The sequence below is a fragment of the Myotis myotis genome, unplaced genomic scaffold (genome assembly GCF_014108235.1).
Source record: "Myotis myotis isolate mMyoMyo1 unplaced genomic scaffold, mMyoMyo1.p scaffold_m19_p_23, whole genome shotgun sequence".
NCBI lineage: Eukaryota > Metazoa > Chordata > Mammalia > Chiroptera > Vespertilionidae > Myotis > Myotis myotis.
Window position 1 is genome coordinate 6,760,818 of NW_023416328.1, and position 22,525 is coordinate 6,783,342.

The following is a 22,525-nucleotide window of genomic DNA, read 5'->3' on the forward strand; positions in this document are numbered from 1 at the left end:
TTATCCTACAGGCTTCTCATCTCTGCTTCCAGGGTCTAGCATCCAATTCCTTTTTATTTTTTTTTAATTGATTTCAAAGAGGAAGGGAGAGGGAGAGAGACATAGAAAGATCAACGATGAGAGAGAATCATGGATCGGCTGCCTCCTGCATGCCCCCTACTGGAGATCAAGCCTGGAACTAGGGCCTGTGCCCTTGACCGTGACCTCCTGGTTCATAGGTCGATGCTCAACCACTGAGCCACACCGGCCAGGGCCCACTGATGTTATTTTCAAACCTACTTGTGTCAGTCATGCTTGCGACTTCACGGCTGAAAATGGTCAAACGCTAAGTCAGCGCCTGGTAAAGCTACCGTTTGGTGAACTTGCACTGGGGCTGGGAGGCGCGACGTTGGCATTTAAATGAAGGACTACTTGACTGAGAGGCCCGTGTTATTGTAGGTTTGCATCCCAGGGCGTCTCTTACTCTGACAGCATCACAGTTAACAGAAATGAGGCGTGTGAGGCCCACACTGTAATTTTACCGTCAAGTGGCTGTGGGACTCAGGACACAGACTGGCCTCTGTCACGTGTGGCCCAGATGCATCCCACACAATAACAACTCCAGGGCCGGAGTTTGATCGGACCTTGAGACAAGGAACACGCGGCTTCTCCCAGAATCTTACGTGTTTGAGGCGCTCTGGGAGTGGCAGTTTTAGGAGGCTCTCAGCCTGCCTGTCCCTCTCTCAGAAGGTTTGGGATTTTTTTTTTTTAATGTTTTTTATTGATTTTCAGGAAGGGAGAGAGAAAAACATCCATAATGAGAGAGAATCATGGATCGGCTTCCTCCTGCACGCCCCCTAGTGGTGACCGAGTGCAAGGCTTGGGCATGTGCCCTGACTGGGAATCGAACCAGCAACTTCTTGGTGCACAGGGTGATGCTCAACCACTGAGCCACCACAGTCGGGCCTGAATTCACTTTAGAGGCAAAGACCAAACCACTCTCCATAGAGATGCAGGGACGATGCCAACGACAAAGCTCGATATGACCGAATACTCGACGGAGAGCTTCTCATTCGAGCCCAGGGCTTCCTGCACTCTGGGAATAAAAGTCTTGCCCAGCCGGTGTGGCTCAGGGGCTGAGCATCCACCTATGAACCAGGAGGTCACGGTTCCGTTCCCGGTCAGGGTATGTGCCTGGGTTGCGGGCTCTGTCCCTGTGCAGGAGGCAGCCGATCGATGATTCTCTCTCATCATTGATGTTTCTCTCTCCCTCTCCCTTTCTCTCTGAAATCAATAAAATAAACAAAAAAAAATATTCCACAGCTTACTTACTTTCAACGTAAAAGAAATAATCAACTGTCAAAATACTTAGATGCCACACCGGCAAATGAAATGCATGGAAGAAACATCTGGATCCTTTAAAGCTCCCCGGGAAATCAGAATGCACCATTCCGGCGCGTCCAGGGAGTGCACCGCTGCTGGTGGGGTCTGGACCTGCACCAAGTTCAAGGCCCACGCGTCTCATCTACAGACTCGACCCTGAGGGTGGAGAGTCTAAGGAACGGAGGGAATTCAGAGGCAGTAACCGCCTCCTGCTAAATTATGAAACGCTCATCTGAGGGGCTTTCCATGAAGTGTCGTCTCTACAGACTCCCTGCTGCTTGCACACCGAGGATGTCTTTTTGAAATTTCCACACCGCTGAAACATTGGCGGCTTTGTTACTGCTCTTTCCTTTCCCATTTATTTATTTATTTAGCTATTTTGAGGCTCTTCCGAAGCAACCCTTTTTATCTTTAAAAAGCATCTTCACTTCCCCTCGTGCAAATTATAGGCTTCTTGCAGTAATCGCTCCTGCTTAAGATGGCATTCAAGGTGCCGGATAAAAACAGCTTCTCCTGGCCGCCTTAATGACGGCGTGTGCAGCTCTCAGCTCGTCCCGAAGCCCCTCTGAGTTCCGGCTCCGAGCAGCCATCCTGTGAAGGGGCGATGCCAGGAGCGGCGCCCAAGCGGTAATTGATATTTTCACTAGCGGCAACTTTGTAGCCAATGAGAGGTTATGCGAGCGGCAAGTCTGTCGCGGAGAGTAGGTTATTAAGACAGGGAAGGAGGTCCTCCCCGCAGAATCCCATCGGGGATGTGGAAGGAAAAGGGGTTCCGGACACAGGGCCTCTCAGTGTGTGGTTCCCCCAGAGACGCGAAGCCCCTCGTGTGGGTGTCTCCGAGCACAGGTGACGGCCAGGGAGGGCGGAAGAGATTCCAAAATCAGGGTGCGAAAGCTGTCCTAGCGACTCCCCCATGGAAAACACTTACGTATTTTAAATACTAGAGGCCCGGCGCATGAAATTCGTGCGCGGGTAAGGTCCCTAGGCCTGGCCTGCAATCAGGGCCATCTTCCCCAGCCGCCTGCAGCTGGCACTGCCCCCCCCTCCACCCACCCAGTTCCCCTTCCCCCGGCCATCGGGTGATCAGTCCCTGACGGCCGGGGGAAGGGACCAAGGGGTGGGTTGTTCCCTCTCGCTGGCCCCGCCCCTGCCACAGATGGCCATTGGGCGATCGGAGCCGATGGCCAGGAAAAGGGACCAAAAGGTGGTCGGTGCGCCTCACAGTGACTGGTCCAGCAGTTGTTCTGGTCATTCTGCTGTTAAGGTCAATTTGCATATTGCCCTTTTATTATATAGGATGTTTCCATTGATTGGCGGAAGAGAGAAAAAGAGAGGGAGAGGGAGAGAGAAACAACGAGAGAGAGAGAGAGATCCATGGATCGGCTGCCTCCTGCACGCCCCCACTGGGGATCGAGCCCACAACCTGGGCCAGTGCCCTGACCAGGAATCGAAACAACCAGGACCTCCTGGTTCATAGGTCAACGCTCAAGCATGGAGCCATGGGGGCTGGGCCAGAAGCAGTGTCCTTGCCTCGCCTTGGACTCTGCATCCTGGTAAGACTCCAAAGGAAATCTTGGTGATTTCCATGGGATTCCTGTTAATCCTGGGCAGTGGGAAATTCCCACTTAGGGCACAAAGGGCACTTGAGTGGGGCCACCAGCCAGAAGGTTCCTACGGCTCCAGAAGCTGCCCCTCCCGTTCAAAATCACCCCTCAGAGACGGGCAGAAGGAGAGTCTGCTTTTGTTGGTGTGGGAGAGGGAGGCGGGGGCTGTTAAGAAGAGAGGGGCTGGGCGCTGTGCTGGGTGCAGGGGGCCCTTGCGAGTCCCCAGGGGCCCCTCCTCGGAAGCCAGTCCTGCAACTCAGGGCAGACACAGGAGGAGGAGGAGGAGGAGGAGGAGGAGGAGGAGGAGGAGGAGGAGGAGGAGGAGGAGGGGGAGGAATGTGGCCATGGCAGACGGCAGGGGAGGACGGGACCGGGCTTGTCCATGATGCATGCGCAAGACCCTGCAACACTCAGCAGCACACTGAGAAAGTATCATCACAAGAGGACATGAGCCCCGAGTGATCTGTCTGGTTCAGGAAACTGGATCAGACAGACGGGCTGGGAGGACGCTCACACACAGACTTTGATCCGCTGATGGCCCTGGGAGCTGAGTAGAAATGGACAGCAGTACACAGGGGGCCAGGGAAGAGCCCATCCGACAACCCAGCCTGGATGGCCTGATGGAAAAGCAGACCCCAGCACCGTGCCTGCCTGCAGACCCTTCTTGGTCTGCAAGGAAGACCGACCCCGACCGTCTGGGATACAACAGCCCTAATTCCAACAAGGACACACCCCGGCTGGCGAGGCTCAGTGGTTGAGTGTCGAGCTGTGAACCAGGAGGTCACAGTTGGTTCAATTCCAGGTCAGGGCACATGCCCGGGTTGTGGGCTCGATCCCCAGTAGGGGGCCTGCAGGAAGCAGCTGATCCATGAGTCTCTCTCATCATTGATGTTTCTCTCTCTTCCTCTCCCTTCCTCTCTGAGATCAATAAAAATATATTTAAAAAAAAAAAAAAAAGGTTAAGGCACGGACGTTCTACCTTCAGAAACCTGCACTTGGGAACTGGCTGCAAAGGACGTAGGGAGGCAACCAGATGAACATAAATAAATCCCAGTACTTGAATGCTGGGTTGAGAGTGACTCAGAGATCATGCTGATCCCGGGAGAGAAATACAAGCAGAAGACACTGAGAAAAACCTCTTCACCTTCCAGCAGATGCTTTCAGAACAGACCCAAACCCCAAGTTAATAGTTCAACCCTCAGAGCCCGGCCGGCATGGCTCAGTGGTTGAGCATCAACCTATGAACCAGGAGGTCACAGTTCGAATCCTAGTCAGGGCACATGCCCGTGTTACGGGCCCCATCCCCAGCAGGGGGCGTGCAGGAGGGAGCGGATCCATGATTCTCTCTCATCATTGATGTTTCTCTCTCTCTCTCCCGCTCCCTTCCTCTCTGAAATCAATAAAAAATATATTTAAAACAAAAGATTCCGACCCTCCAAGCCTGTGGCTGGGCGAGCTCTGGGGTTCCCTGCAGGGCTGAGCCCAGGCTCGCTGGCCGGGTCCACGCTGTGGAAGAAGCAGAGGCGCGGACCAGCACGGACTCCGGGTGTGGGGAGCTCGGGTGCAGAGACACGTCCTCGGAGCGGAGTTTAAACACCCGAGTGGCCGACACTTACTTGTGGCCCAGCTCGTGGGCGATGGTGAAGGCGAGGTTGAGGCCGTTGTCCTCGGCGAGCACACACTTCCTCTTGGCGCTGCACACGCCTCCTAAGTAAGCAATCCCTGCAGCGGAGACAGACACAGCCTTCAGAATCCTGGGCCCTGACCTCGCCGGGAGGGTCCGGGCCGTCGCGTGGCGGAGAGTGGGGCAGACGGGGTGGTGAGGGGCACAGGGGTAGGCCTGCGCTTCCAGAGCTCACAGAGGGATCGGTGGGCACGCGACGCTTTGGATTCAGCCTAGTAAGAATAGTAGCCACAACAAATGCCGAGCAGGTATTTTTTTAAAAAAAATTTTAAATAATATTTTTATTGATTTCAGAGAGGAAGGGAGAAGGGGAGAGAGAGAGAGAGAGAGAGAGAGAGAGAAACATCAGTGATGAGAAAGAATCATGGATGGGCTGCCTCCTGCACGCCCCACACTGGGAATCCAGCCCACAACCTGGGCATGTGTCCTGACCGGGAATCGAACTGTGACCTCCTGGTTCCTAGGTTGATGTTCAACCACGGAGCCACGCCGGCCGGGTAACATCCTCTTTGTGGATCTCAACTTCACTCTGGGGTGGCCCTGAGCCACTCCCTCCTGCCCGATCCCTCCAACAGCCCCCGAGCTGCCCGCCCTGCACGGAGATGCGCTGGGACCCGGGCACCCTGAGCGGGCAGCTCACCGGGTGTCTACTTCCATTCAGAAACCACCAGCAGCTGGGCCAAGGGGGAGAGCGTTCCGATAAAAGGGACAAAGAATGGCTTCTGGCCTCGCAATGCTGGTTTGCTCATGGACATCCCAACCCAGCCGCGCAGACGACTGACCTCCAGCAAGGACGCCGTCCGGCTCCTCAGGGCCTTTGAGGCCATCTCTCTGGTTTTATTTTAAAATTTTTTTTTTTTTTTTTTTTTTTTTTTTTTTTTTTTGTGGCTTGTTGCGAAGTGGCCAGCAGCGAGCCAGAGGCACACTCCCACGCAGCCCTCCTGGTATGCACGTGCAGTGCACACACACACACACGCACACGCATGCACACACATGCACACATGGGTGCATGCACACACACACTCACGTGCACTTAAAGCCACACCCAGCAGCACCATCGCAGGCCCAGGCCAGGCCTCCGGGGCCAATAAATTAATTACAAACAATCCGACGAGCACGCCCGGGAGCAGCCGTCTGGCGAGGGGGTAAGGGCGGCGGCCAAGGCCAGCTGTGCGGAGCCTGCCGTCCCCGGGGCGTCTGCTGCCCCAGCAGACTCAACGCCACACGGACACGTCCCCAGCCTCGGGCGCGCTCCGGCCGGAGCAGGCGGTCCCCATCCCCGCTCTGATGAGGTAACGCACAGGCTGGGGAGTCGGCTCAGCACAGGGCCTTCCAGTAATTGCCTTTTAATCTGTCCAAGGCGCAGATGGTTCTGCAAAGCTAGAAACAAAGGCTCGATTTATTTACAAAAAAAAAAAAAAATGTTCTCACACGAGGGTGGGGGAAGGTCCAGGACTATTTTTTTTTTTTCAATTGACTTTTAAATAGAGAGGGAGAGGGAGAGAGAGAGAAGCATCCATGATGAGAGAGAATCATGGATCGGCTGCCTCCTGCACGCCCCCTACTGGGGATGGAGCCCACAACCTGGGCACGTGCCCTGATCACAAATGAACCGTGACCGCTTGGTGCATAGGACACGGCTCAATCCACTGAGCCTCACAGGCCGGGCAAGGACCAGTGCTTTTAATTTTTTTTATTTGTATTGATTTCAGAGAGAGGAAGGGAGAAGATACAGATAGAAACATCAATGATGAGAGAGAATCATTGTTCAGCTGCCCCCTGCACACCCCACATTGGGGATCAAGCCTACAACCCGGGCGTGTGCCCTTGACTGGAATCGAACCTGAGACCCTCCAGTCCGCAGGCCGACGCTCTATCCATTGAGCCAAACCAGCCAGGGCTGTCCAGTGCTTTCTGACGTTTCACTGCGACCATGAGCAGCCTGGTCCTCGAGCCGAGTGAGGGAAAGAGAAAGGAAAGGACCCGGACACACCCAAGTGCATTGACGAGCGACGGTGCGCAAGTGTGTGAACTCCCACAACCACGTCGGGAGGGAGGGGGGCGGGGGGGGGTCCCCGGTTGCAGTAAAAGAAAGGGCTGCAGGGACTAAATGGGCGTGAAGCGATGAGCTTCAGCGGGAAGCAAAGGCCACCGCTCTTCCACGTTCCCTGGGAGGAAATAGCCGTCCAGAGGGAGGGTGAGCTGGCGGCTCGCGGAGACCCCATCGCCTCCGGCTGCAAAGGCACCAACCGGCAAACACCCACCCAATCCCCACATCGGAGCTCGCCCACAAAAGAGGAAAACTGGGCCCGGCCGGCGTGTTTCTCCAGCACTCACGCTCCTCCAGGCAAACCCCAGGCCTCCCTCACCAACGCGCTGATAAACCAACGACAATGAATAATCTTCGCAGACTTAGAAGATTTCCCTAAACCTTGATGTGTTTATACAGAGACGTGGGTGGGATAGAGGAGAGGTTCCCCGTGGTCAAGTCCAAATGCTCTTAATCCTAAAGCTAAAAAGACTCACGGGATAGAGGCAATAATATTCACAGCAGTTACCTCCAAGATATGGTGAAGTCATTATAGTTCCTTTTAATTGTCTTCTTCTTTCTGTGAGAGGCTTAAACCTAACAGAACGAAGATGTACTTGCTACGGAGATTAAAGCTATTGGTTATATTTCATTTATCCCAGCAGACACGGAACAGAGGCAGAGGAGGTACACACACACACACACACACACACACACACACACACACACGAGTCCTCCAGGCCCGGCTGGCGTGGCTCAGGGGTTGAACGTCGACCTCTGAACCAGGAGGTCACGGTTCGATTCCCGGTCAGGGCGCACGCCCGGGTTGTGGGCTCGATCCCCAGTTGGGGGCGTGCAGGAGGCAGCCGATCAATGGTTCTCTCACCACTAATCTTTCTATCTCTTCCAATTCTCCCTTCCTCTCTGAAATCAATTAAAAAAAAAAGTGTATATATTTTTAAAGTCTCCTAGATTTTGATTCTGATAGGAAGTTCACGGTCAACACACAACTGAGTGTGTGCTTCTACCCCAGCTCCATCTCGCCGACACCCCTGGCAAAACACCTATTTTAAATGGGAGATGCTGAGGACAGGCGAGCAGGGCTGCGGCGAGTTTCTCTGACGCTGGAGAAGTCCATCTAATTCATCCCGACAGCGGTCGCGTCCCGGGAGCCGCCCGGCCTGTCCCCCAGCCGTGTCATCTCAGGGCAGACACCTCCCTCCGCCTCCCGCTTCCGCTTCTGGGAGGAGCACCCGCTTCGGTGAGGAAACTGGGGGCAAGGAGGCTTCATTGTTTTCTTTTTCAGTAGAAAACTGCACGGTGTCAGCACATAATTCTCACAGCCTTGCCAGGGGACTGTGGATCCAAGAAGTAAACAACACCGGACAGTGTAAACTCTGTTCAACCGGCAAACAGCCCCGGGGAAACAGTCCCAGCTGCTGGCCCGGCTGCCCACGTCTCGGACCATCCCGGGCTCCCACCAACCGTTCACGGTACCAGCACCATCCTGGTTGTCACTGGGATGCCATGTGCCAATGACAAGAAAGAAATTTACGTCTATTCACTGGCAATCACGGTGGTTAGGATCAAGTCCTGAGTTCCAGCTCATTCCCAAGTCCTTGTGCTCTCAGCGGTTCTCAACCTTCCTAATGCCGCGACCCTTTCATACAGTTCCTCATGTTGTGGTGACCCCCAACCATAAAATTATTTTCGTTGCCACTTCATCACTGTAATGTTGCTACTGTTATGAATCGTCATGTAAATATCTGATATGCAGGATGCATTTTCATTGTTACAAATTGAACATAATTAAAGCATAGTGATTAATCACAAAAACAATACATAATTATCTATGTGTTTTCCGATGGTCTTAGGCGACCCCTGTGAAAGGGTCATTCAACCCCCAAAGGGGTCGCGACCCACAGGTTGGCGGCCCACAGGTTGAGAACCGCTGCTCTAAGTGGATGGAGGTGTGATTTAAATTTGTGAACCAGCCCGGCAGCCGTGGCTCAGTGGTTGAGCCTCCACCTAGGAACCAGGAGGTCATGGTTCGATACCCAGTCAGGGCACATGCCTGGGTTCAATCCCCAGTAGGGGGCATGCAGGAGGCAGCTGATCCGTGATTCTCATCATTGATGTTTCTCTCTCCCTCTCCCTCTCCCTTCCTCTCAAAAATAAAAAAGTTAAAAAAATAAAAATAATACATTTGTGAACCACATTAAAAAGCAAATAGCTTTTTAACTGGCCAGTGTGGCTCAGTTGGTTGAGCATCATCCCGTGCACCAAAAGGTCGCCGGTTCGATTCCCGGGTGGGGCACATACCTGGGTTGCCGGAGCATCCCCAGTCAGGATGCCTATGGACCACATGAGCCGTGTCTATAATTTGCCTTGACTCTATTCCAAGGACCCATGCAATGGAATGCGCTAGAAAGTTGCCTGGGACGACCTTGACATACGGCTTCACTCCCTCTCACGCTAACAGCTCTATTTCCACAGGAAGCATAAAATACAAGGCCGCGCGCAGGAATGTGTGCCAAGTTAGCAGAGAAAAAAGAACCGTGCTCTCAGGATGATTAAGAAACCACACTTCTTGCGAATGCTTGGCCGAGCGAAGCCACCCTCTTGGGGATGAAAGGCGGAATTTAAAAGACCCAGGCTGAGGGTCGAGGGCAGCCCAAGGGGATTTCGATCTGTGCTTTGTTCTAGGCCCCTCGAGGGTGGGCCTGGTTCTTGGGCTGCGTGTGGGAGTGGGGCAGGGGTGGGGGGAGGGCAGGCCAGGCCAGAGGGCGGCTCTGGGCACCAGCTCCTGAGCAAAAGTCCATCAGCACTCCCCTGGCAAGGACATGCGAGCCCCTCAATAAAGAAGTGGTCCCCACACCCAACTCAGGAAGCTGGCTGTCATGTGGGTGCCGACTCAACATTCCGAGCTCAAGTCAACCTGCCCCGAGAAGCCCTCCCCTCCCATGCCCTGAGGAGGCCTGGGCGGGACTCCGTGCTGCTGACAGGATGCAAGAAGAACGACATTGCACCCGGCCGGTGTGGCTCAGTGGTTGAGCGTCGACCTAGGAACCAGGAGGTTGAGGTTCGATTCCCGGTCAGGGCACGTTCGATCCCCACTGTGGGGTGTGCAGGAGGCAGCCGATCCATGATTCTTTCTCATCATTGACGTTTCTGTCACTCTCTCCCTCTCCCTTCCTCTCCGCAATCAATAATAACATATATTTTTGAAATGGGTGTTGAATGCCCAAGAGAACCCGAATGGTCCTTATTTCATCGGACCTGACTCAGAAGCCACTGTTTACCACGCAGACATGGCACCGTTCTTAGGGACATAAACCGCGGCGTATCTCTCCTGGGCCAGCAGGGGCCCAGGTGGGCAGGCTCTGGTCTCGGGTGTGGGTCTGCCTCGCCCTCTGCCGTTTGCCACCTGGGTGATGATGGCGCCCGTGCCATCTCTCTAAGCCTTCCCCACCTCCCCCGCCCCCTGTTGGTAACATGAGACTGACACCCGCCTCCCGGGTGGAGGATTCAATCAATCATGCCAGGGGAGCACTTCTCACATAGGAAGCCCCGAACAGATATAATCTATCGCTGCAATTATTTCGAGCGAGTCCAAATAGAGGGGGGGGGGGGGTTGAACAGAAAGTATTTGTCAAGCAAAAGCTCTGCCAAGAAAGCGTGTAAGGATTTTGCAGGAGGGGCAGTGTTCGTGGCGGAGTCTCTCAAGGCTTTTATGTACATGACATCCGGGACGCTGAAGACAGAAGGGCAACTGGGGGCTTCGCCTACGTTTCTTTCCTTTTTTAAAAAAATAGGTTTTTATTTTCTTAGGGAGAGAGAGAGAGGGAGAGGGAGAGAGAGGGAAACGTCAATGATGAGAGAATCAGGGATCGGCTGCCTCCTGCATGCCCCCCACTGGGGATGGAGCCCGCAACCCAGGCATGTGCCCCGACCGGGAATCGAACCGTGACCTCCTGGTTCATAGGTCGATGCTCAACCACTGAGCCATACTGTCCGGACCTATGGTCCTTTTGAGATGAGAGAAGTACTGCCCTCAGGTAACAGACATCCCAACACACTGACATCTCCCCCTTTCATGTAACATATCAATTTTCACTCTTTCTGAAGCCAGTCAGGTACTGGGTCAGTCAGAACTATTTGCTGAAGACCCTGTATGTGTTCAAACCTCCACGCTGTTCTTGGGACATCCAAGCCCTTCTGGAATTTGCTTTAAAAGATGTGGAGCCCAGCCAGTGTGGCTCGGTGGTTGACCATCAACCTATGAACCAGGAGGTCACGGTTTGATTCCGGCCAGGGCACATGCCTGGGTTTCAGGCTTAATCCTCAGTATGGGGCATGCAGGAGGCAGCCGATCCATGATTCTCTCTCATCATTGATGTTTCTATCTCTCCCCCTCTCCCTTCCTCTCTGAAATCCATACAAATATATTGTAAGAAATCTTAAACGAGTGGGAAGCGTGCTCTGTGCGGGTGTGTGGGAAGGCCAGAGAGCTGGGGCGACACTGACCAGAACTCCGCTGACCGGCATCTCAGGCGCTCAGCTCCGAGCAGCAGGAATAAACGCCTTTGTTTCCTCCTGGGCGCAGGGCTGGCCTGGCCGAGAGGTGCCTTCAGCCCTAAGCTGGCACCTTTGCTGGTGGCTCGGGGACCCCAGCCCGGTGCTGGCGCCATCAGAGAGCCTGGGAGACGCTCTTGGCCACCACACAAGGGCCCAGTGCAGACCCTTGTACTGTGACCTAGTCAGCCAAGTGGGTTTGCACCCCAAATGGTCCTAGTTAACTACATTGCGCCTTGGCCCCCAGAGGGTTTGGGTGGCACTGACGGCACCACGGTGATCACCCAACAGTTTGCCCTTTGCCCCGCAGCTACTGTGGATGCATCCACCTGGAACAACGCCGACGGTGGCCTAAACACCAACACAGACGCCGGGAGGAAGCAGGCGGCCAGGTACGCACCGGGGAGGTGCCACTGTGGGCAGACAGTTCTCAGCTTTACGTCTGGGCGTCCGCCCGGCTTTGGCTCGCTCCTGAATGCCTCGCTGGCAGGCAGCTCGCCGGGATGAAAGGGAGCGTGGCACGTTGGAACAGAGGCGCGATAGGAACAACGGGGCTTTGTTCCGCTGGATCTTCTGCAAAGCCCGGCGCCCCGACAGGCGTGGGCGCTGAGCCAGGGGGCGCGGGTGGGGGCGACGTGCGCACCTGGGCGGCCTCTGAGCCTCCCCACACCGAGCGGGCGGCTGGGGTCCCAGCACTCGTGCCCGTGGCCATCCCAGAGCAAGACCACCCGTGGCCTGCCCCTTCTGGGAGGGCAGTGTTTGTCCACCCAAGGGGATGTGTGGAACTATCATTAGTGACCGTGACGGAGGGTTCACCTTCGGGAAGAGGTGAGAGAGGACAATTATGGGAGACACCCCAGCACAACGAAAATCAATTCTGCCCAGGCCGGTGTGGCTCAGTGGTTGAGCGTCGACCTAGGAACCAGGATGTCAGGGTTTGATTCCCTGTCAGGACACATGCCCGGGTGGCGGGCTCCATCCCTAGTGGGGGGTGGGGGAGGGGTGCAGGAGGCAGCTGATCCATGATTCTCTCTCATCACTGATGTTTCTATCTTTCTCTCCCTCTCCCTTCTCTAAAAAGATAAAATAAAGTTTGGAAAAAAAAAAAAAAGAACAAGTTGAAACACAGACATGGTTCCTCTGCCACAAATTACTCCGCCGTCACACATTCCAAGGAGGGGACTCAGCGGGATGCGATCTGGGAGAGAGAACGCTCGCCATTGTGCAGAGGCAAAAACGTCTTTCTTCCCCGGTCCCCGCCCTTCACCCCAAGTGCAAAGGCGGGGAAAGGGCGCTGTTTTCCCGGGGTCCCCTCTGACCTGCCTGAACCTTCTCCTGGACTCACATGTTCCGGAGCGGCCACAGGAGGACACAGAAAGCTCTTTGTCCGCACTGGCTGCCTTGGGCACTCACTTTCCTTTTATTTTTAAGTAAGTTTTTATTGATTTGAGAGCGGGAGGAAGGGAGAGGGAGATAGAAACATCAATGATGAAAGAGAATCACTGATCGGCTGCCTCCTGCACACGCCCTACAGGGGATCAAGCCCGCAACTGGGCATGTGCCCTGACCGGGAATCGAACCAGTGACCTCCTGGTTCATAGGTCAACGGTCAACCACTGCCAGGACAAACAAAAAATCTTAATACACACACACACACACACACACACACACACACACACACACGAGGGAACATATCTTGTGTTTCCTGACCCCCATGAAACACAGGTGCTCGGACTCTGCCTGGTGACCCACTTAGGAAGCCTTCCCTTTGTCTTGCAGCAGCGAGGGAACGAGAATGGTCTGTGGGGAGGAGGAGGAGGAGGAGAAAGAGGAGGAGGAGGAACTGACAAGGTAGGTCTTAGAAGGCAGCCCCTTCCCCATCCCCACCCCCGAATGGAAAGCAACGTTGGCACCAGGAGGCATTTTGCAGGCGGAAAACCTCCCTGTTGGAGCGCAGGTGCGAGCCCACACTTCTGAGGGGAGGGAGGGAGGATCGGAGGCCATCTTCAAGATCAGCACTTCCCTCAGGGATTCACGTGGCTCCGTGTCTCAGGACGGCGTGCCTCACTGGTCCAGCGCTGTGTTCCTGACCTCGGGCCTCGTAGCGAAGACCGTCCAATCCCAAGGGCACAGCTGCTTACCCTCAGACAAGCCAATGAAAAGTTTAATGGAGCGGCCGGTGGAAGGCCTCTTGCCAGGGACCCTCCGTCCAAGTGTCTGGGTCTTCTCATTCCATCAGAGGCATTTCCCGGGGCGCCTTGGCTCCCGACTCCATCCGCCCGCCACTGGAATTGCGCGGAAACTGGACACGGGCGTACAGGAGTGGCTGGCACCCTCGTCCGCTGGCCTGGCAGGGCCTGGAGGCGGGGACCGGGCCGTTGCTGACCGGGACCATGTGCAGCCCAACCACACCTTTCTACAGGCTTCCTGGCTGATCTCTTCCTTAGGATCAGATGGCCTGCACCGGAGCTGAGGTCACAGGATGAGTCATTTCCCAGCATGTCCGGGGCTTTCTCAGGGAAGGAGGCGTCTGGATCATAGTTTGGCTGCTCAGGTGCCTGGTGTTCCTGAACTCCCTAAATCTTGTCTCAAAGGGTCTTCTTTTTCTGCTTTCTCCTAAGTTTTTTTTTTAATAAATATACTTTTATTGATTTTAGAGAGTAGGGGAGAGGGAGAGAGAGAGAAACATCAATGATGAGAAATCAATAAAAATGTATTTATTTAAAAAAGGATCCACTGGCCCAGCCAGCATGGCTCAGTGGTTGAGCGTTGACCTATGAACCCAGAGATCACAGTTCGATTCCTGGTCAGGGCACATGCCTGATTGCGGGCTCGATCCCCAGTGAGGGGTGTGCAGGACGCAGCCGATCCATGAGTATCTCTCATCAATGATGTTCCTCTCTGCCCCCACCCCCTTCGTTCCTCTCTGAAATAAATTTTTTTTTTTTTTAAAAAAAGGGGTCAACTGTATTCTGAAGGTAGAGGGGGCAAGAATTGCTGATTGATTGGAAGTACCAGGTACCTTCTGAAACTAAGACCCTGCAAAGGGCGGTCAGCTTCGGGAAACGGCTAATAAAAATCACAGCCACCGTTTCCCACGGCGGTGGGCGCTGTGCCACACGCTGTCCATGTGCTTGTGTGCGCACTTCATCCTGACCTCACCGCAGGCACGCGGGGGTCGGGCCACGATGCCGCAGACAGGAGGTAAAGGGGACAGGCCCGAGGGCACACACTGGGGAGGAACTGCGCCAGCATCCCCGGCGCCCTTGCCAACATCCTTGCCTTCTCCACTCCCTCCGACGTTCGCACGCAGGCTGAGCAGATCCGGGTGTGGACACAAAGGGCTTCTTGGCCCGACACTTCCAGATTTATTTTTCCAAGATGAAAACCTCTGGGGGTTCCCACTTGATCTCCAAATGTATGTTTATCTTGGCAGCTGGCGCTCGATGGCAGGAGAAATGCTGCAACCGGCCCGTGAGGCCGGCCCCAGGGGCCCCCACCGGTCCCCTCGCCCTGTGGCTCCGGGAACCCTTCCATTTAATCAGTGGCTCGGCCAAGGTGGAGAGGAGAGGGCCGTGGCGCTCCCCAGCCCCCCTGGCACGGCCCACGCACAGCTGTTGGGTCCTGTTTGATTTTGTAACCATGGGGTCCAGGAGACAGGAGACAATAGAAAATATTGGAAGAGTATGAAACCGAACTAGAAAAAGGCAGTGGGAGCTTGGAGGAAGAAGTATTAAGTGGAATTGGCATTTCCCCCTGCAAAAAAATAGAAAGAAAAGAAAAACCACACCAAAAACACTAATCGTTTTCATGGAATCGACAGTGGAATACTGTGGGAAACGGGAAAGGGCCGCGGGTTGGACAGACTGCGCCCTTCGGAGAACTGGACGGTCCAACAGGCCCAATGAGAGAGGACAGAGAAGCTTCTCAGGGCGGATGGGGTAGGGGGACGGGAGGACGTGGGACTCGGGGGGTTTCTCCGCCAACTGGAATACAGCACATCCTCACAGCTCAGGGCAGAGATGAGGGTTATGTACTCAGAAGAGAATAAACAAAAGCCAGCTCTAAGTCATACAAGAGAAAACCATACAACCAGATGCATGCTGGTTGGACACACTGGAGTTCCTGCATATTCATTCATGCATTCATTCATTCATTCATTCATTCACTCATTCATTCAATCACTCATTTCTATTCATTCACTCATTCACTCATTCATTCAACAATTCAATCATTCATTCATTCCTAGTCATTGAATCATTCTCTCATCCATTCCATCAATCATTCATTCCTATTGAGTCATTCATTCATTCAATCATTCATTCATTCACTCACTCATCCAGTCATCATTCATTCATCAGCAGTGGGGACTAAGTCTTCCAAGCCCTGGGCCAGGCGCTGAGGGACACGACACACGGGTAAAGCCCGTGCCTGTGCAGTGCAGAGTCCTCTGAGGCACATGAGGCACCGGGGCCTCCATGGGGACAAGCTCTGTGAGCAGGAGGGTGGAGCAGAGACGGAGGAGCGGTGGCCGTCCACGCTGAGTCGTGGACACGGGAAGGACAGCCCCCGCCTGGGCAGCCCTGTCAGCGGACAGAGGTCAGCATGGGCTGGTCACCGACAGCCACAGCCAGACTGAGACGGGTGTCAGCGGTCCCTCTATCAAGACCGATGTCACACTGAAAAGTCTCATTATGGACCACTGAGCCAAACCTGCCAGGGCAAGGATTATGACGATTTAACCAAAATCTCTGGCTTGTACGCGGCAAAGCCAGAGAGAGGGATGGAGATGAGATGCGACGAGGACTCCAAGGGAAGCCCGGGTTTTGAACATGTGAATTCCAGGGCATACACTGCCCAGGCCTAGCCCGCGTTCCTACAATGCTAAGCACAGCAGGTTCAGCAGTTCGCACTCGGCGGCGCCGTACTGTGACCTCCTCAGGAACAGAGGTTTGGGCGATCGCTGACCTCACTGAAACCCCTCTAGGGGCCCCTGTGAACCTCGCAGTCTATTCCGATGCCCAAAGAATGGGTCAATCTGAAGGCTACGAGCAGCCAGGTACACCTGGGGAGGGGAGAGAGGAAATGGCGGGGGTGGGGAGCGAGGGGGGGGTGCAGAAGGGGAAGGAAGAGGAGGGAGGGAGGGGAAGGAAAATGTGTTTGTCCAGCAGCAAGGGCTGGTGGTAGCATTGCTATTTGACCGGAAAGCAAAGCCTGCTGCTGCCGGGGCTCACCCCGGTCACACCTCACCCAGGACGCACGGGGAAACCACCCGTGGGCACGAGAACAAACCAGTAAGCTCTGTCTCATGACAATCGCGTTAACTCAGGGGGGTCACCCCGACTCCGGCACTGGTGGCCGAGAGGCTCAGAGACAAATGCGCCCCAAACACAGTCACCTCGGGGTCCCCCCGTGGTCCCTCCCCCAGCTTAACATTTCCTATCTTCCTTATTAACCCTGTCTGGACGCCTCCTGCTGTAAGAACTGTCAACACTTTTCTGGAAAAATAAGCAGAATAAAGTCAAATGATCCATTTCTACAAGCAAAGAGGCGATGGAAAAGGCACGAAGTATCGAAGGGGATGTAGCGGCCCCTTCGAATATTATTTTAACTCGAAACTTACCGACGGTGTCGCACGGTTCGTCTTTGTGCACGCAGAAATCTGTCCTACAAAGAAAACGGAACAGCAGTCAGGTGCATGCAGAACCGGGGGGGAGGAGGGGAAGGGGGGGAGCACACACTTCCACGCTGAGAGTCATCCCGCCCATCGCGACGTCACTGCTCTACTTGTCACGGGAGACGATGAAGGGTTATGAACAGCAGGGCTTGCCCATAGCAGCCCATCTGCATTTCCCAGTGCAACCCCCACCTACCCACCCAGGACCCCCCTTTTCCCGCTAAACTCGTCCACACCGAACACTCGGTGGCTGGAGGGCCCCCTTCCAACAGCTGAAAGCATTTGGGGAGAAAACGCGTGCCAAGTCACGGGTCAGAAACAATTACTGGTCAATATGCTCAACCTACAGTGACTTCCCCAAGCGACTCTGCTTGGGCAGCCTCGGGGTTTAGATGCTGAAACCAGAAGGCAGCCCCGAAGCCATTCCTTTTCTTAAATGTATCTCTTTTTTTTATTTCAAAGAGGAAGGGAGAGAGAGAGAGACATGGAAACATCAATGATGGGAGAGAATCATGGATCGGCTGCCTCCTGCACGCCCCCTACTGGGGATCGAGCCTGAAACCCATGTGCCCTTGACTGGGAATTGAACCGTGACCTCCTGGTTCATAGGTCGATGCTCAACCCCTGAGCCACGTCGGCCAAAGCCATTCCTGAATATATTTCTTTAAAGCTCCCTGGTCCCCCCAGGTATGTGGTGGTGGAAAAGAGAAAGAGTGAAGCTACTCAAAACCTGACCCCATCCCCATCCTGCAGCTACAGAGACTCATCCTAGCCTCTGGCTGCTCTTGGGGGGACGGAGGGCTCGGGGCGTGGGGGGGAGACAGAGTCACAGGTAACGCCGGGTGAGGAGTGGACGCCTGGGTCCCAGTCCTCTGTCCCAGCCCCCGACTCGGTCCCCTCGGGGGTGCTCTGGCGCCCAGCCCTGGCCGCAGCTGCTGACAACCCAGCTCCCGCCGCTCCTGCTCAGTGGCTCCTGCTGGCCATGACTTCATTTGTGCTCCCTTCCCCGCGGCTGGCTGTCTGCAGGTTTGGTGGGCGTCCAGGGAAATACACGGCTCGGGCTCAGCCCATGAGGGACAGGGAGGGGGGACACAAAAGAGAAGAAACCTCGCCTGGGGCCCAGGACGCGGGGCTGCGTGGCCCTGGGCCGGATCACTCTGGGAGGAAGGAGCAGCTTCCCGGCGCAGCAGCGGCCTCACACCCAATTTCCGTGCGAAAACATCAGCCTGTTATTATCCAACCGGGGGAATTGCAGCTCTCAGCCTCTAATTATTAAACAATGCCTCTCGGCCAAGTTGGCGGCCGCCCCCACTCTCACACCGCCTCCCCCGGCTGCTGGGAGGTCTTTAATTTCACATCTGCGAGGGCATGGAGGACTTGACGGGGCGGGCAGACACCAGTCCTGCAGGCCCAGCAGCCCCGCAGCAGTGGGCGGCGTGGGTAGCTCAGGAGGTGCCAGCACCAAAGGGAGAAGGAGAAGGCCGGCCCTGGGCTGGCTGCAGGTCAGAGCCCTCGGCGGGCCTCGGCGGGCCCTGCCTGCGGCTGAAGAAAACTTGCCCTGGCCGGTGGCTCAGTGGTTAGAGTGACAGCCTGCACGCCGAAGGGTATTGGGTTCGATTCCCGGTCAAGGGCACGTACCTGGGCTGCAGGTTTGATCCCCAGCCCCAGTCAGGGTGTGTGCGGGAGGCAACCAATCGATGTGTCTCTCTCACATCGATGTTTCTCTCTCTCTCTGCCCCCCACTCCCCGTGTGCCCTTCCACAGCCTCTAAAAATCAATGGAAAAATATCCTCAGGTAAAGATTATGAAAAAGAAAAAGAAATCTTGCTTTTCTGACCTCCAGTCTCCTCCTTCCCCAGCACCCCCACTCAGAACCCCCCGCGTGCAATCGGCACCCCAGAATGTGCTCAGGTGGAAAGGACATTCTTAAGCAGGTTTACTTGTGGTTGAACACATCGAACACGAAATTCAGCATCTGCACCATTTTTTTTTCTTGTTTTGTTACTCTTCAACCCAAGGATATTTTCCATTGATTTTTGGAGAGAGTGGAGGGGAGGGGGAGAGAAAGAGAGAAACATCGACGTGAGAGAGACACCTTCTGTGTATCCGCTCACCCACTCATGGCCACGGGGTGGCTTCCACATTTTTGCTTTGATGCCCACTGCCCGGACGAGGAAACAGGCTCGCACAGGTGGCCAACGGTCCGATGGCCAAGCCTGAATTCCTAGCCAACGGCCCTCTTCCCTCTCCCACGGGAAACGGCTTCCCCCAAGCACGTTTGGGGGTGCAGGCCGCCCATGTTACCTGGTCACGAACACGGCGGCATCCACGGGGGGCGTGTCGTCCTTGCCTCCGGGCACCTGGTTGTTGCCGAGGTACCGGGCGCCTCCGTACTCCTCGTTCTGCCAGTGGCAGAAGCTCTCCAGGGACCGCTCTCCGTGGTGGCCAATGGACAGCTTGGCCTGGAAGAAATCGGGGGGTGGGGGGACATTGAGAGAAGCCAAGGCCCCAGGGAAGCCAGCATTGGTGCTCAGACTACAGTGTGAGGCGGACACAGCTGCCTGCTGGGTCGTCGTTCTGGACACGCTTCCCCGAATACAAACCTAACGCTGGGGGTGGACGCAGAGACGCAGGTAGAGGCCACTGTGGGTCTACGTATACGTTCAGATGGAGACTATGCTGTTTATTTTTGGTTAATCCTCCCCTGAAGATATTTTTCCACTGATTTTTAGGAGAGTGGGAGGGAGGGGGAGAGACAGAGAGAGAAACGTCGATGTGAGAGACACACATCGATTGGGTGCCTCCCACACGTGCCCCAACCAGGGCCGGGGATCGGGCCTGCCACCGAGGTACGTGCTCTTGACCGAAATCAAACCCGGGGCCCTTCAGTCTGCAGGCCGACGCTCTATCCACCGGCCAGGGCCAGACTATGTTATTAAAGAAAAGTGTTCTTTGTCCGACTGGTGTGGCTCAGTGGTAGAGCATCAGTCACCCCAGGAACCAAGAGGTTGCCAGTTCAATTCCTGGTCAGGGCACATGCCCAGGTTTCAGGCTCAATCCACAGCAGGGGGCGTGCAAGAGGCAGCCGATCGGCGATGTTCCTCTCTCATCGATGCTTCTCTCTCCCTACCCCTCTCCCTTCCTCTTTCTCTCAAAACCAATAAAAGACATTGATCTCTGAGATCAATAAAAATATGTTAAAAATAAAAAAAGGACAAGTGCTCTTTTCGGTAAACTGAACGGCATGCGCCCACCAAGCATCGGCCCCTCCCCGTCACCCTCCCTGCCTGGCCGTGGGAGTGTCCCAGGGAAGCACTCGACCAAAACACCCGAGGGCGATGCCACGGTGACTCCAAATACGTGCTGAAGCTCAGGGAGAGCGACAGGAGGGCGGCCGTGGTGCCAGAGACCTCGCCGCCACCACGGTCTGCTCTGCTGAGACGTGCCGGGCGGAGGAGGGGGGCGCTCAGGCCCCTGCTCAGGGTGTCCTCAAGATTCTAAGCGGACGGCTGCACCCCCAGCTTCCAGGAACGGCATGTGTCCTCCTCTCCCCGGACATCCGGGTCCCTGGCCCCGGGCACACTGATGCCACCTGCAGAGCCCGGGAGTCTGGATGAGCCAGACAACCCCCTGGGCTCCTACGGAGCTGCCAGACCCGGGACATTCCCTGTGTGCGGCGCTCAGGGACTCACAGGGCGCTGTCGCAGCAGCACGAGCTTGGTGACCTGGATGTTCACCTTGATCCCCAGGGTCTGGTGCTGGAACATATTGTAAACCTATCCAGAGAGAAAAGGAAAGAAAGAGGTCAATCTAAGCATTTTTTTAAAAATATCATGGTATCCCGGATGGGATCCTAGAACAGAGAAGAGCTATTAGGTAAAAACCATGGAAATCAGAGCCAACGATGGACTCTAGTGAATAATGGGACCCATATTGATCCTTTAGTTATAACCAACGCATTAGTACGTTGTTAGAAGTTAGTAACCGGTGAAACGTTATGGGAACCCTCTATGCGTTCAATTATTCTATAAAACTAAAACATAAAATGTAAATGAATAAACTATAAATTCATGTATTTATCCATCATAAAGTATAAGTTCTATTAATTAAAAAATATATTAATTAAAAGTTAATGGTTAGTCCAGCTGGTGTTGCTCAGTGATTGACCTTCGACCTAATGAACCAGGAGGTAATGATTGATTCCCGGTCAGGGCACATGCCCGGGTTTCAGGCTTGACCCCCAGTAGGGGGCTTGCAGGAGGCAGCCCATCCATGATTCTCTCTCATCATTGATGTTTCTCTCTCTCTCTCTCCCCCTCTCCCTTCCTCTCTGAAATCAAGAAAAAAATATTTAAAAAAAAAAAAAAACCCTCTAGGCCAGTGAACAGCTCCTCCCCAGGGGCCCCTGTCACCTGCTGCTTCTCCGTCCCCGTCTGCCCCTCCCTGGCCGTGTCCCCACGTCGCCCAGCTGGGCCCCCCCAGGCTGCCAAGGCAATGTGGCAGCTGCAGCCGGGCTCTGACCACTCGCCAGGGCGCAGCCGGCGTTGGGCGCCCGAGACAGAATTTCCAGACGCCGGGCGCGCTGTTCCCTGCCCGGCCAGGTGTCTCTCCAAACATCGCATGGACGCTGCCTCCAGACTTGTCCTGAGCAGGAATTTCCATGGGAAAAAACAGCCGGGAGACTCGGTTCCATGTCTCCGCGGCCCGCTGCTTTGTGTGTGGTGGCTGTTGTCCGATTTCCGTCTGGCGGACCGGCTGCCAGGACGGGCCTGTGCGTCGGCCCTGGACTCTGCTGGGCCTGTGGGAACGTGGGCAGCTCCCGCCAGGGGGCAGGCACATTAGCTGTGGTCGGGCTCCCACACCTGCTCTCCTGGACGGGGCACGCTGAGGGGAAATGTCTGCCTACAGACCTGATTTTTAAACATACGTTTTTTATTGATTTCAGAGAGAAAGGGAGAGGCAGAGAGAGAGAGAGAGAAATATCAATGATGAGAGAGAATCATGGATCGGCTGCCTCCTGCACACCCCCCTACTGGGCATCGAGCCTGTAACCCGGGCATGTGCCCTGACCGGGAATCGAACCGTGACCTCCTGGTTCACAGGTCGACGCTCAACCACTGAGCTACACCGGCCGGACCCAAGAGGGGTTTTCACAACAGCACCCCCTACCTGTGTGAATCAGGGCCTCCCCAGGGGCATCTGGGGACTGAGAGTGACACTCTGCAATTACGGCGCCATTCGGACCCCAAACAGGAGGGGGTGTTTCCTCCCACAGCACCTCTTGTGGGGTCCCTGGAGCAGCAGCCCCAGCATCACCTGGGGACTTGGAGCCCGGGCCAGGCCTATGGCTTGAGACCCTGGGCTGGGCCCCGCCGGCTGCATTTAACAAGCACCCCCTCCCCTCCGGGAGGCCGCAGGGTATGAGGACCAGGGGTACTCACACACCACGCTGACCTCTCTGGTTGCCAGAGAGAGGCCGCTTATCCATTCCGCCTGGTCACTGAGTAAAATTGATGTCATTTTCCCTCCGCGCGGAACCTGCCTGGAACGCGTCGGCGTCTCACTCTGCCGGTGGTTGTTAAGGAAGCTGAGAA

At 55.2% G+C, this 22,525-nt stretch overlaps 1 protein-coding gene across 1 annotated transcript in view; it reads right to left on the bottom strand.

Moving 5' to 3' along the window:
* The window catches only part of ADAMTS17 (ADAM metallopeptidase with thrombospondin type 1 motif 17), an 89,273-nt gene that overhangs the window by 46,353 nt on the left and 20,395 nt on the right, over positions 1-22,525 (bottom strand). The window contains exons 5-8 of the mRNA XM_036355797.1: positions 20,624-20,707; positions 19,236-19,393; positions 16,878-16,921; positions 4,583-4,688 (exon numbers count right to left, since the gene is read on the bottom strand). Coding sequence (XP_036211690.1) covers positions 4,583-4,688; positions 16,878-16,921; positions 19,236-19,393; positions 20,624-20,707 — 392 coding nt within the window. The remainder of the gene's footprint in view (positions 1-4,582; positions 4,689-16,877; positions 16,922-19,235; positions 19,394-20,623; positions 20,708-22,525) is intronic.